The sequence below is a fragment of the Phalacrocorax carbo genome, chromosome 3 (genome assembly GCF_963921805.1).
Source record: "Phalacrocorax carbo chromosome 3, bPhaCar2.1, whole genome shotgun sequence".
In the NCBI taxonomy this organism is placed as follows: Eukaryota; Metazoa; Chordata; class Aves; order Suliformes; family Phalacrocoracidae; genus Phalacrocorax; species Phalacrocorax carbo.
In genome coordinates this window covers 99,975,619-99,989,222 of record NC_087515.1, presented here as the reverse complement: position 1 = coordinate 99,989,222, position 13,604 = coordinate 99,975,619, and the positions used below count along the sequence as shown (strand labels likewise).

General features: G+C 38.1%; 1 protein-coding gene across 7 annotated transcripts in view; it reads left to right on the top strand.

The window, feature by feature from the left end:
- The window catches only part of PHF3 (PHD finger protein 3), a 51,454-nt gene extending 38,521 nt beyond the window's left edge, over window positions 1–12,933 (top strand). For all 7 annotated transcript variants that reach the window (XM_064447849.1, XM_064447851.1, XM_064447847.1 and 4 more), the window contains 8 exons: window positions 102–218; window positions 2,701–2,832; window positions 3,288–3,420; window positions 3,809–4,004; window positions 5,627–5,774; window positions 7,144–7,233; window positions 8,491–8,686; window positions 9,873–12,933. In XM_064447849.1, coding sequence (XP_064303919.1) covers window positions 102–218; window positions 2,701–2,832; window positions 3,288–3,420; window positions 3,809–4,004; window positions 5,627–5,774; window positions 7,144–7,233; window positions 8,491–8,686; window positions 9,873–12,052 — 3,192 coding nt within the window. In that variant the 3' untranslated portion in view covers window positions 12,053–12,933. The remainder of the gene's footprint in view (window positions 1–101; window positions 219–2,700; window positions 2,833–3,287; window positions 3,421–3,808; window positions 4,005–5,626; window positions 5,775–7,143; window positions 7,234–8,490; window positions 8,687–9,872) is intronic.
- The last annotated feature ends 671 nt before the right edge of the window (window positions 12,934–13,604 follow it).

Below are 13,604 nucleotides of genomic sequence, written 5' to 3'. Positions count from 1 at the left end.
AGCTGTACGGAGTATGTTGTATGTTGCTTCTCTGCTTTGTTTCCTGATGAGAGCTGGTTTTTGTCTTGATAGCTGTGGTTAACTTTTCTTCTTTCTTCTAGATATTATTTAAGAAAGTGCTGAAAGGAGAGGTTACTCCAGACCATCTAATAAAAATGAGCCCAGAAGAACTGGCTTCCAAAGAACTGGCTGCTTGGAGACAGAGAGAAAACAGACATGTGAGATTTGTCAACTTCTGTTGTTTAGTCAACTGCATAAGCATATTTAACTTCTGTTTTCAGGTTAAGTGTATGTAGAGAGAACAAAATCCATGTTGCACAAAGCAACTCTTGACTAATCAGGAGGATCTTTTCTAATTTATTTAGTATTCCAAACCCAAAGGTGGTGTTAGGACAGAAGTGAAAGAAGTGTAGTAAGTTCCTGAAGGGGGGAAACCATGCATTTTCCTTTGCCATGCAACTTTGTTGCTGCTTGCTCACTCTTTCTTCTGTCTCAGGAGTGAAGGCTTCTTTGTCCTTATTTCCAACAAGATTTTAAAGCTCTTGCTGGAGCTTTATAGACACCAGTTCTTAGAAGGGGAGAAAGATCTCTTTGGACAAACCAAACTGAACTGGTGTTGTTTATAACTTACATACTGACGGAGCGTGACAATTCATCTATGAAGTAGAAAACATGAAGCTGAAAACTTGATCTGCCAGTCTGAAAAGCAGTCTAAAGGGAAAAAAACAAACCAAAACAACAACAAACAGAACAAAGTGTAGGAAGTTTTAGATTAGTTAAGAGCATTACTTTTCTTGAAACAGAAAGTCACACTTTATTTATAGCTGTGTTGACAATTTAGAAGGAGAAACAGGAATATAAGGAGCTGTGTAATTTTCATAGAGGATGTTTTTTTCTTAGATATATTATCAAGTTTATTGGGCAGGTAGTTTGATAATAGTTAACTGCAGCCATTTAGAAATGTCCAGCTTACTGCATCAAGTTTTCTAGTTTACAACATCTGGATTTGTGTCCGCAGCACCTCTGGTGTTCATATGCCACTTCATAGAACTGAAAGGCACAAAATTTGGGTAGTGTTGACCGGTTTGAATTTTGTATTTGGGTTTTATGATACTAGGAATTGTGGGTTATATCAGATGACTTCATGGCCTCAGGCTGTGTCAGGGGAGGTTTAGATCGGATATCAGGAAAAATTTCTGTACTGAAAGAGTGGTCAGGCATTGGAACAGGCTGCCCAGAGAGCTGGTGGAGTCACTATCCCTGGAGGTGTTAAAAAACCTGTAGAGGTGGCACTTCAGGACATGGTTTAGGAGACATGGTGGTGTTGGGTTGATGGTTGGACTTGGATGATCCTAGAGGTGTTTTCCAACCTTAATGATTCTATGGTTCTTTGACTTCAGACAAAAAATCAATGAACAGGTAGTGTAACATAGAATATATTAAAATTCATCCTCTTGCATTCTGGGTGCTCGGAATGAAAGAATATCCAGTGATAACTGATTCAGTACAGTGGGCTGCTGTTCTTGAGACTGTGACTTGCATTGCAGCATTAATTGTTCCTGGTTTTTACCTTTTCTTTGCATATTGCAACTAGACCTGTTTATGAATCATGACAACTTTTTGCTAGTTCCTATGCAAAAACAGCTGTTGAATTATTCTGTTTCCAAAGTTGTTTTGAGGGTCTTAGAAAGGCATGAGAAGTTTGTTTATTCTGCAGCTATATAAAGCCCATCTTTTATAGTACAGCTTCATTACATTTATTTTACAAACATCAAGCAAATACTGAAAACAGACCATGCAAAACAATATTCCACTGCTGTGAGGAACAGCTTCAAAACAAAGCATATACTGCTCAAAAATTACTGAAGAGTCCTAAATATTTCAGAGAAATACTTCAAAATTTCTAGAATTCGGAATGGAACACAACATGTAAAATAAACAGCAATGTATCATTTGGCTATATTTTTCATTTTCCTATTTAAGCAAGACTTTAATACTTTTATTTAGTTTTTTTTCCCGAAGTTTTCCCAGTGTGTTCAAAAGTAACTGTAGGCATTTGGCAGACAGATAAAGCAATGATAGAATCCTTGTTTCCTTATGAAAGCAGGCTTAAAGTATTGGGGACAGCCAACACAAACCATTTCTGGTTTAAGAAGTAGAAAAATGCTTTAAGAAGCGATTTTAGAAATAATGGTTTATGTTTTATTTTTTGCGACTGAGCAAAGCAGTAGTGCTGATCAGAATTAACACATCCATTACTTGAATAATACATTTAAATATTGTTATTGAGGTAGAGCATTATGTTTATGTACTCAGAAACAAGCTCTTGAAAAAGGATAAAAATCTATATGTATTTATGCCTATGTTGGCCCTATTATTATTGGAAAAGAGTTGGTGTGGGTTTTTTTTTTCCTTTAACTCTTGGAAAATCAGAATTACCTGTCTTTTAATGTAGTACTGGAGGTCTGCTTTATAACTTTTTTATATACTTGCCAGGTAACTACTCGCTGTACTGAAGGTGAGGTTAGACTGACTGCTTGTGCGTTTGCTTTATGAAACTACTTGACACTTGCAAAATAAGAATGTTTTCTTTTTTTTTTCTAGACCGTTTCCTAATTGCAGTCCTATTTTCTGTTATCTTTGTAGATTTCCAAATTTTATTATATGGAAGTAAATATAAATAACTTCTTGTTTTTACAGACAATTGAAATGATTGAGAAAGAACAGAGGGAAGTTGAAAGAAGACCTATTACAAAAATTACTCACAAAGGAGAGATAGAAATTGAAAGTGAAACACCAATAAAGGAACAAGAGGAAGTTATGGAAATTCAGGTAGAAAAGAGAAAGCATGGCAACACAGTGTATTTAATTCATAGATAATATGGTTGTTCAGACCTGTAATTATATACTAGGTCTGTTTTGATTTTAATTTTTTTTATCTTCATTGACTTTCACTTCTGCGACTGGTGGGTGTGGTTTTTTGTGTTTTGTTTGGGTGTTTTTGTTTTTTTTTTTTTCCCATGCTGTGTCCGTGATGGTATGATGAATTCTGGCAATAGTGGAAAATATTCTAAATCTTATCTAAAATATATTTAGGAATACCAATTCATTCTTTTAATGGATTTGTAGATTTTGTGATAGTCTCTTAGATTACACAGCTGAAGTGAGAGTTTTCTGCCTGAAGGGAAGAAAATACCATTAAATATTTGAGCAATATGAATAGCAATATTGGGAACATTAACAGAGGGGGAAAAAAGTCTAACGGAAATATGCTTGACTTTTCTTAGGAACCTAATATGAAGTTGTTTGAGAAGTCAGAGGAAGCTGAAAAAGATAAAGAAATAAATGAATCTGCATCTCCAGACACCACAAGTCAACATAAGAATCATCTCTTTGATCTTAACTGCAAAATCTGCATAGGTAATTTTGAAAAGCATGTCAAAATAAACACATCGTGCTTCTATAATGCTTTTCAGTCATAAATCTCAGGATACCTCAAGTAAATATATAAATGGTGGGGTTTTTTCCCTAGTTTGCTGTCAAAGATGTGGAAGGAGTATTTTACTTCATGATTTACAAAAGAGACAATATTAAAATGATAGGCTATTGGCATAAACTTCTATCAAAATAAAAAAGACTGGAGAGAAAGAACGGGTGTACGTGCTATTGTTGATTCCTCATTTCTTTATTCTATCCCACTTCAGTGGCTATATGTAGTAGTTTTGGTGCACCTTTCATGTCTTTGAGAGGAAGTCCTATTTTACTTCTTTAATAAAAAATGAAAACCATTGCAATTCATTCTCTGCAGGCCGAATGGCACCACCTACTGATGATCTTTCTGCGAAAAAAGTGAAGGTGTCTGTTGGAGTGGCACGGAAGCAGTCAGACAACGAAGCAGAGAGCATTGCAGACGCCCTTTCTTCAACATCAAGTATATTAGCTTCAGAAATACTGGAAGATGATAAGCAAGACTCATCAAAATCATCGTTCACACCTCTCCCAAAGTAATATAAACTGTAGAAACAGCACTTGTAAATGAAACACGTTATTAATCTTGTTAAGCTTTCATCACTAAAATTAATTTTATTTTTTAATGGCATTTCATTAATCCATTTGTGTACTAAGAAGTTGTACACCTCCTCTTAGGAGGGTTATCTGCTGGAGTAAATGATGCTATGCATTCATATAAATACTACTATATATGTTGTTGTGATTACAAGCTTCTAATTACCACATTTTCTTTTGGGGAAAAGTGAACTACCTTATGCTTTCTGGTGCAATAAAGCCTAGAAAGGCAGTGGAGTTCATATTATGAAAGTCAGAATATAGATTTTATATTGTATTTTGCTATTAAGGAACGTAGTATGTACAGTGCTGCAATTAAATGAGCGTGTGTGTTCATGTATTTGTGTATATATAAAGCTAGAGTTTGAAATTGCTCTAAACAGAGCATTTACACTGATAAATCAGGCTAGTTTCAAATCTCAAAGCAAAAGTTTTCTAGAAATTAAAGTTAACAGCAGCTTCTTTGATGTTTTGCCATATTTGCTGTCAGCTCTCTCTTCATTTTCTTCCGCACTCTACTCTGCTACCCACTAAAGAGGGAATCGCAGTTTATGAGGCTGGTTTTTTTCTGGTTTGAGGAGGGCGCTGCTAGAAAAACATTGACTTCCAGATATGTAGAATTCATGCTGAAGTTCTGCCTTTATCAGGACAGTGGGATCCTTTACCGAGGACAGTGGGCTTTGTTTTTTGAACAGCTTGCTGAAGATTCAAACAAGTAATTTGTGGTGTAGACAGAAAGAAGCTTAGGTTACTGTGTTCCTGTAACAGCACATCTGGTACAGCTGGGCAGCCAGCTTAAAACCGCTAATAGCACGCCTAGAATATTTTGGTAACAATGTGTTGCGAAGCGTTGAAATGTGGCTGTAACCTTTTCCATAAGGAAGCCCCAGGCTGAGAAACACCCTCCTGTGAAATTATTTAAGTCTGACAGTTTATTCCTTGCAGCTGCTTTATTGACAAAACTGAGGCTTTTTTTTTTTTTTTGAAGGGGGGGAAAAATGTTCTTTTGTTTAGTTGATATTGGAATTGGAAGGAGGTGCTCACAGAAGCTGTGGAAGCGATGCATGGGTGAGAAGAGATGAGGAGCCAGCTTGTGGGGCAAGGGAAGGGAAGAGGGACGCAGGTATTCAGGTGGTGGACAGATGGTGTTGCAACAAAATGTAGGAGCTGGGAAAGCAGGGTGAAGGTAGGCCAGCAGGCAGCCTGTTGTCATCCCCTCCCCTCCCTGTGGCAGGGGAAGGTCTTACTGGGACTGCTGCACCTATATGTGTTTGTGTGTCCTCTTCAGTAGTAGCATTTAGTAACTCTTGGACCAAATAACCTCTCCATTCTCAAAAGAAGCAGCACATTAGCTCACCACTGTATATCTGACGGTCCTTAATATAGCATGAGAAACATGGTTGTCTGCCTATCTCTTTTCACTGACCCTCAAGTATGCTTACCTGAGAAAGAAAATTCTTAGCGACACATAATTTCTTTTATGAAGAAAGATTGATTTACATGATATTACATGATATATCAGGTTCTAAACAAAGTGGTTTTTTGTTTGTCATTTTTTTAGGTCAGAAACACCTGGTACTGTGGAATGTGAAAGTCTGTTTCTGGCACGCCTGAATTTCATCTGGAAGGGTTTTATCAATATGCCTTCAGTGGCAAAGTTTGTTATTAAGGCTTATCCCGTTTCTGGCTCTTTTGAGTATTTAACGGAGGTACTTCTATTTACTGCAAAGAATGAAAAATTAATTTATTAACTTTAGCAACTTGTTTATCTTGTAGACAAATAGTATAAAGATGAAAGGCAGTGAAGCACGATCATTGTACTGAGTAAAGTATTTGCGGGAGGACAGAGGTTAGGGTATGTATTTGTAAGTGAAGTATTTTCCAGTTTGTCATACATGGACCCATAGTTCATCAGGATTCAAGTTCTTTGATATATTTTAAGATGTTTTGCTCTCATCTCAGTCTAAGATGTTTCTTGAGGATAAGCAGCAGTATTGCCAGAGCTGATTTTATAAAAGTTGAACTGTTTTTATTTATTATGGAGCATCTCCTGTAGCATAAAGTACTAGGGAAAGATAGGACAAAATCTCCTAATGAAATAACCACCTTGGTGTTATCCATTTTCTGAATTAGAGATGAGAATTTTGTACCACAGTTATGATTTCAAAGCATTAAACTAGTCGATAAAAATTTTTGAAAGAATCTACTGGTGGTTTCTGTTGACAGTGCAAGAAGTCTTCTCATCTTCTAGAACAGAAACCTTCTGTTGTAAGACTAAATTGTCCCTAAAGTTTATGGAATGTTCTCCTCAGTGTCTAAGAGGCAGGGAAAGGATGCAACTGCTTATAGTTGTCTTTGTGTCATAAAGATTGGAGAACTCAAAAGGCTCAGTGTTCTTTCTCACCAGTGACACAGGACATATCAGCTTTCTAATTAAATGGACTTAGGTCTTCTATTGATGTGATTATCTTTGCTGTAAATCTTCAGTGAAGTGCAGGGCGTGTAGTACCCTTTAATACTAAAGGATTGTTTTACAAATATGATGTGCTTTTCTCTCTGCAGCTTTATTTCAAAAAGACCTAATTTTTCTCTGGTGTTTCTAAATGATTCTGAAGGTCTGTTTTTGTTACTTGGGGATAGTGAACACAATAATATCCAAGAACAAGTTTATGTCTATATATGCACATGTGCGAAGGTTCTGTGTTTATTATATTCCTTCATAGGTTTGGGGCTTTCATAGCAATTCGATCTTACAGATAACTTGAGTGTTTCCAGAGCCCAGTACAGTTATGTTTGCAGCTAATGGTACTGAAATAAAAAGGTGGAGATGAACTGTATTGAATGATAACTAGTTCAGTACAGATCATTAACTTTTCACTGAAAAATCCTGATTTAAATATCCAAAATTTAAAAGTAAATGAATTTGTTTCTACAGTTGTAACTTCTATTGATATCTTAAAATTATAATTTAAGAACTATAAGAATTAAATATGTTTTAAATGCATGAAGTAGATACTGGATGAAGGATTTACCACAATTCTTACACTGGATTCAGATTTCTGTTGTCCTTTCTCATAGGACTTACCTGATAGTATTCAAGTAGGTGGCAGGATATCTCCTCACACTGTCTGGGAGTATGTAGAAAAAATCAAAGCTTCAGGGACCAAGGTAAGAATTTTATGTATTGAGGGCTTGCTGTTTAACATACATCCTTTTCACCCCAAAGATCTTCTCTCTTCCACCCCCCACTGCACCCCTCCCCGCCTCCCCCCGGCACATTGTGAAATACATGACACTTAAGGATAACTGACGGTTATGTTGAATGGGATGGATGTCAGCTGATGGTGTTTATTTTCCTACTATCTAACCATAACCTGTCATTTGCTGTTTGAAAATACTTGTATTCCTTTGAGGCAGTAACTCATCATGAATGTTTGGACACCACTTCATATGTTTCAAGTGTTACCCTTTTGTTTCGGTATTGTTACGGTGTGCAAAGCCATCTCAGTGGTCCTCTGCAGGACTTGCCCCGCTGCGCAGGTTGTCATTGGGCTGGGGAGCCCCAGACGAGATAGCGTTCTCCAGGTGTGCTCTCATGAGCGCTGGGTAGGAGGGAATAATCGCTTCCCTTGGCCTGCTGGCTGCTCCGGTTCTGACACCCAGCGTGCGGTTGGCCTTCTTGGCATGGGTGCATTGCTGGTTCACATTCAGCTTGTGCACCAGGACCCCCATGTCCTTCTATGCCAAGCTGCTCTCTAGCCAGTCAGTCCCCCGGCGCGTCCTGGTGCGTGGGGTAACTCCGTCTCAAGGGGCAAGATTTTGCATTTGCCTTCATGGAGGTCAGCCCGTGTTTTCAGCCTGTGAGGTCACTCTGAATGGCTGCCCACACTCTTCCGCTTACCAACCACTGCCCCTAATTAGGCGTCATCTCAGTTCTGCAAAGTGTCTCCTGTCCCATCTTCCAGGTCGTTAATTTTGCTGTTAAACAGCATCAGCCCCAGCATTGACTCCTGAGCTGGGCTTTGGTCATAATTCTGGGATCTGAATACTGGTCTTCCCCTAGTATTAATGGATATCATAGACACAAAATAAAGCTTTCTAGTAATGTTAAGGGTGGGCAGGGGAATAATTAGTTGGAATCTGGCATGCTTCCCTAAAACTTGTTATTTAGCTGCCTGATAAAATGTTGGCTTTTCTGTCTTGCACTGTAATTCTTTTTTATAATACTGAATGCCTTTTATTTCTTTTCTCTAGTTTTCCATAATTACTTTTGGCCCTGTTTCTGCTCCTTCTGCCTCCTCTGTTCTCTGCCTTCTTTTTCTCCTCCTCTAAATTGTGCTTTTAAAATAAAGAGCAGTCACTAAATAAAAAAAAATCATAGAAAAGTATATCCGACCATCTTTTTCTCTCTCTTTTTGTGAACAGGAGATCTGCGTGGTCCGCTTTACCCCAGTAACTGAAGAGGATCAGATATCCTATGCGTTGCTGTTTGCCTATTTCAGCAGTAGAAAACGCTATGGTGTAGCGGCCAATAACATGAAGCAAGTGAAAGATTTGTACCTCATCCCTTTAGGTTCCTCAGATAAAGTCCCACATCATCTTGTGCCTTTTGATGGGCCTGGTAAGTACGGCTTGGAATTTGGAACTTTATTGTCATAACGCTACTTAAAGATTACAACAGAGATATAAGAGAAAATTAAATTAAAGAACTCCAGCAATTCTGTTCAAACATGTCATGAGTTTTCCATAGTATTATATTAGCTTCTTTTGAAAAGACATTAATTTCCCATTGTAAGATTATTCTGATACTTTAAAGTATTGTTGTTGAAAAAAATTACTTTGCATGACTTTTTTTTCATCTTTACTACGTTAATCCTCTAACCCAGGTAGCTTTGAAGGTTACAACCCCAGTAAATTCAGTGATGCAAGTGAACAATGATAGTCGTCATACTGAGTTCCAAATTGATAATGTAACTTTAAAATAGTGTTTTTCATTATTTGAAATGTGCTGATTCCAGTTTTCTCAAGTGTTCCAAACTTCCTTGAGAGGGGGAAAAAAAAGACATGGAAAGTTTAAAAACAGGTGGGCAAGGAAGGAAGGGTCCTGAAATGGCTGTCAGTTGCTCTGCTTACACCTGAGTTCTTTTGTATCAATTTATTTTGGTTATAAAAATTTGTGTATGAGTTCTTCTTTTGAGATAGGCAGGGCTGAAACGAAGAGAGGATGAGCTACAACTCATAACTTACTTGCAAGAGCCTAAATTATACAGAACAAAATGCACAGTGAAGAGATAGCTGATAGTACACCCTGAAACCCAGAGCCTTCCTGAAGTGAGGGAGGCGTTTTGGAAAGTCACTCTTGGTAAACTTTGACGAAGTATGGCTAACACAAGTTGGTTAGGAGAATTTGTGGTTGCAAGACTGCTATTTACTTTTTTGCCCCCCTCTTGTGCTTTGCTACCACTGTAGCTGTGTTAGGCTAATATGATGTTTAACTTCTGTGCTTTTTCTTACGTGACTAGATGTCCTCTGTAACTGTCTCGTATTCTGCATTTGGAAGTTATAGTGGACAATGTAGTTCCTAAAGCAATTTTAGTTGCAGTGTTTGAAGTCATAACTTATGTTGGAAATACGTGTTTTCATTATTTTAAGTATTGTTTGTTATGCTTAATGATGGAAATTTCAAGTGTCACAAAAATGAGTACTTTCTAGAATATATTGCAGGAGTATGGGGATTGTTTTTGTTAAAATGATTGCCTTAACCAAAACATGAGGAGATGATAAACTGCTGTTACGATTTTGTACAGGGATTGAAATACATCGACCAAATTTATTACTGGGATTGATAATTCGCCAGAAAATGAAGAGGCAGATTTCTGCTGTTGCAAGTGTTACTAGTAGTTTTGTGGATGACACTTCTGAAAGTACCTTGAGTAACTTGCCACCAGAGAAGAAAAGCAAGCCAAACAAACCTGAAGTCTCTCATCATGAGCTGGCACTAGAAGAGGAAGAGGAAAACGATTTTTTTAATTCCTTCACAACTGTGCTACACAAGCAGAGAAATAAACCTCAGCAGTCTAATGTAGAAGATGTTCCAGCAGTTATTGAACCGTTGGTGGAAAGTACCAAACATGAACCACCGAAGCCTCTCAGATTCCTTCCTGGAGTCCTGGTTGGATGGGAAAACCAGCCTTCTACTCTGGAGCTAGCAAATAAACCCTTGCCAGTGGATGACATTCTCCAAAGCCTGCTGGGTACGACAGGGCAGGTGTACGAACACAGCAAGTCAGAAGCGAATCCCAGTGAAGACATACCATTGTTAAATGAACAAGCAACCTCAAAAGAAGAAAACATGGATGTTGCTGAGGTAACTGCTGAAGTTAGTGAAGCAAAGACCAGTTTGGATGATCTGCAAGACTCCAGTAATGCTACTGTGACTGTGGATGCAGCAGCTGTGGGGACCTCAAGTTCTGCAAGAAGTGCCGGATCTCTGATAGGGCTGAGTCTTAAGGGGAAACCTCCAGATGTCTCCACTGAAGCATTTTTAGCAAATTTATCTGCTCAGTCACAAAATAAAGAAACTGAAGAAAGTAAAGAAAGTGACCCAAAGAGGCAGTTACCTGACAAGGATAACGTTGCACAGGAAGTTAGAAGGACTGCAAATGCCAGCTTTTCTTCTTCCTCATCAAATGCAGGGAAAAAACCCAACGAGAACAATGTTAATGCAGGCTCTGCTGAAGGTACTGCTGCTAATACCTGTAAATCACCACCATTTATTAATCTTAAAAGAGACCCGCGACAGGCAGCTGGACGAAGCCAGCAGACTAATGCTTCGGAAAACAAGGAAGGAGACATTAGCAGAAATGAAGACCGACAGAACGCTTCAGGAAATGATCAAATGGAAGCAGAGAATAAGCAGTCTTCTGAAGCGGGCTTAAACCTCTATCAAAGTGATGCGCAAACCAACGAGACGCAGTACAGTTCAACTGCAGCAAAAGCAGATAATGCAGGTGCATCACAGGCAGAAGATACGAAACGCTCACAGGACGATGCACTGATGCAAAGCATTGAAACAGTGAACTCATTTAGAAGAGGACCAGCGGCAGCTTCATCTCATTTTGAAACGGAAAACTCTTCTCGTTCTGAATTTATTTCCAAAGTCCCAAGCCCTATTACAGGTGGCAGCTTCTCATCTGTTAGACCTCCACAGCAAAATTTTCAGCATCCTAAACCTAATCCACCTGGATTTCAGTTTCAGGCTCCTGCACCTCATAACTTCCCCCCGCAAAACAACCCTATGTTTGGATTTCCACCTCATTTACCACCTCCACTACTTCCTCCTCCAGGCTTTGGCTTTCCTCAAAATCCGATGATGCCATGGCCACCAGTAGCTCATTTATCAGGTCAGCCGCCCCACTATGCCGGACCCATTGCACAAGGGCTACCAGTGGCTCACAAACAATCCAGATTTTTGGGGCCAGAGAATTTTTTTCAGAGTAAAGACAGTAGGAGACCAGAAAGACGCCACAGCGATCCTTGGGGCAGACAAGAACAGCATTTGGAGAGAGGGTTCAGTAGGGGCAAAAATGATCAACATAGACAAAGATTTTACAGTGAATCCCATCACCAAAAGAAAGACAGACATGAAAAAGAGTGGAACAACGAAAAATACTGGGAGCAAGATTCTGAAAGAAATAGACGCAGAGACAGAAACCAGGAAAAAGAAAGAGAGAGGAAGAGTAGAGAGGAAGGACAGAGAGACAAAGAAAGATTGCGATCTCCACACAGTGATAGGGCTGCTGATGGAAAAAGCCCCAGAGAGACTAGAAATCCAGAAAAAAAGACGGAGAAGCCTAAAAGTGAAGAACAGGCTCATGAAAAAGATAAGGAGAGGGAGAAAAGCAAAGAGAAGCATAGAGAACGAGAAAGTGAAAAGAACAGAGACAGACACAGGGACCACAGTGACAGAACTAAAAGCAAACGGTAAAAAGATGCAGGCAGTCTTTTAAAATCCTATTTAAATAAACTGTTAGAGTAATGTCATAAAACTTTGTATTAAAAAAAAAAGCAACCAAGCCTGCTAGGATTGTGCCATCTTTTTTATTCAGTGTTGGTGTTTTGCAGAAACAAGTCTGTGTTTTGGTACCGCTCGATGTACCAATACTCATCCTTTTTTTCATTATACCAACTATCGCTAGAAGTAGGAGTTTAATATTTTTTAAAATTTTACATTGCTGTATATTCAAAATTTTAAAGATTTCTTTTATTAATATGCAATAAAGGCTTAGAAATTTTCTTAGCTGATGAAGTTGGCTTTAGTCAAGTCTGCAATATAGTTGCTGCCTTTGGTAATTTGTGCTCTCTTCTGTTTTAAGATGCCCTGATAATTTTAAAGGTGAATTTCATACAATAACCTTCTTTTTAAATTGCACTGTTTTTAAAGACTGTAGCAAAGCCTCAGAATCCACACACGTTACAACAAAATAGAATATGCTCAGTGGTGTGAAGAGTTTTGGTTTTTTTTAAATTATTCAGTAATAATTCAGTAAAATAATTCGAGTGTATTTCATTAGTTCTTCAAGTATTTCCGAAGCATCTGAAGCAGTTTGTGACCAGAAATTGGAAGGCTGAGCTGCTCGAACGTTATTGCTTTAAACTGCACTTGTTTTAATAAGAAAGCATTTTTAACCTAAATTCTTGAAAATATGATTTGTAGTAGTAAATTCATTTCTCCCGCCATTTTCCATGCTTCAAAAACTTGAATACCTAAGCTTGTACATTACTTTGTGTTTTGCTATCCTTTTTACTGTAAAATGTAAATATTTTAAGGGATATTTTGATTCTAAAATGATAAAACTTTCTCACATACTGTGTGTGTTTGATTTCATAGGTGTGAAGCTGTAGGCTGAATGGCTATAGCAGGCTCAGTTACAGGATGCCACATTTGTTGTACACTTTATGGCTCGGTTGTTTCAGGGGTGACGGGGGGGGGGAGAAGGGCAGAAGGGTGTTTGTACCATTGGGACTTCTAGTACCTTGATATTTTGTAGCGACTGCCATCCACTGGTGCAAAACTAAAAGAAAAAAAAAAAGCAAACCTGAAAGCAAACTAAAGTCTCCTGCTCTTACAGTTCTTAAAATACACTGGTCGTTTTGCTGAGTCTGTCAGAAATAACAAAAATATTCCACTATATAAAGAAAAACTAAGGTTTATTGTTCTGTTTTTCAGTGTTTTGTTTTCACTTTGGGTACGTGACCTTATGTACTGATGCAGCATTTTACACTTTGCTGTAGAAAAGCCTCATCTTTCCAGAAGGGTCTTTCCAGTTTAACAACACAGTAATTTTTAGCTTTAATGATGAATATATTTTAAGGTAAAATTTCGTTTGGATACTTTGCAGGTAGCTTCATGGCCAGATCGACTAAAATTAAAAGCCTTGCACCAAATAAAAGGGGCGATAGGCTTTTATTGAGTAATGTTTCTTAGACTTCTATTTGAGAGGATTCATAAAGAAAAAATCTTCAGTATGTTATTAACA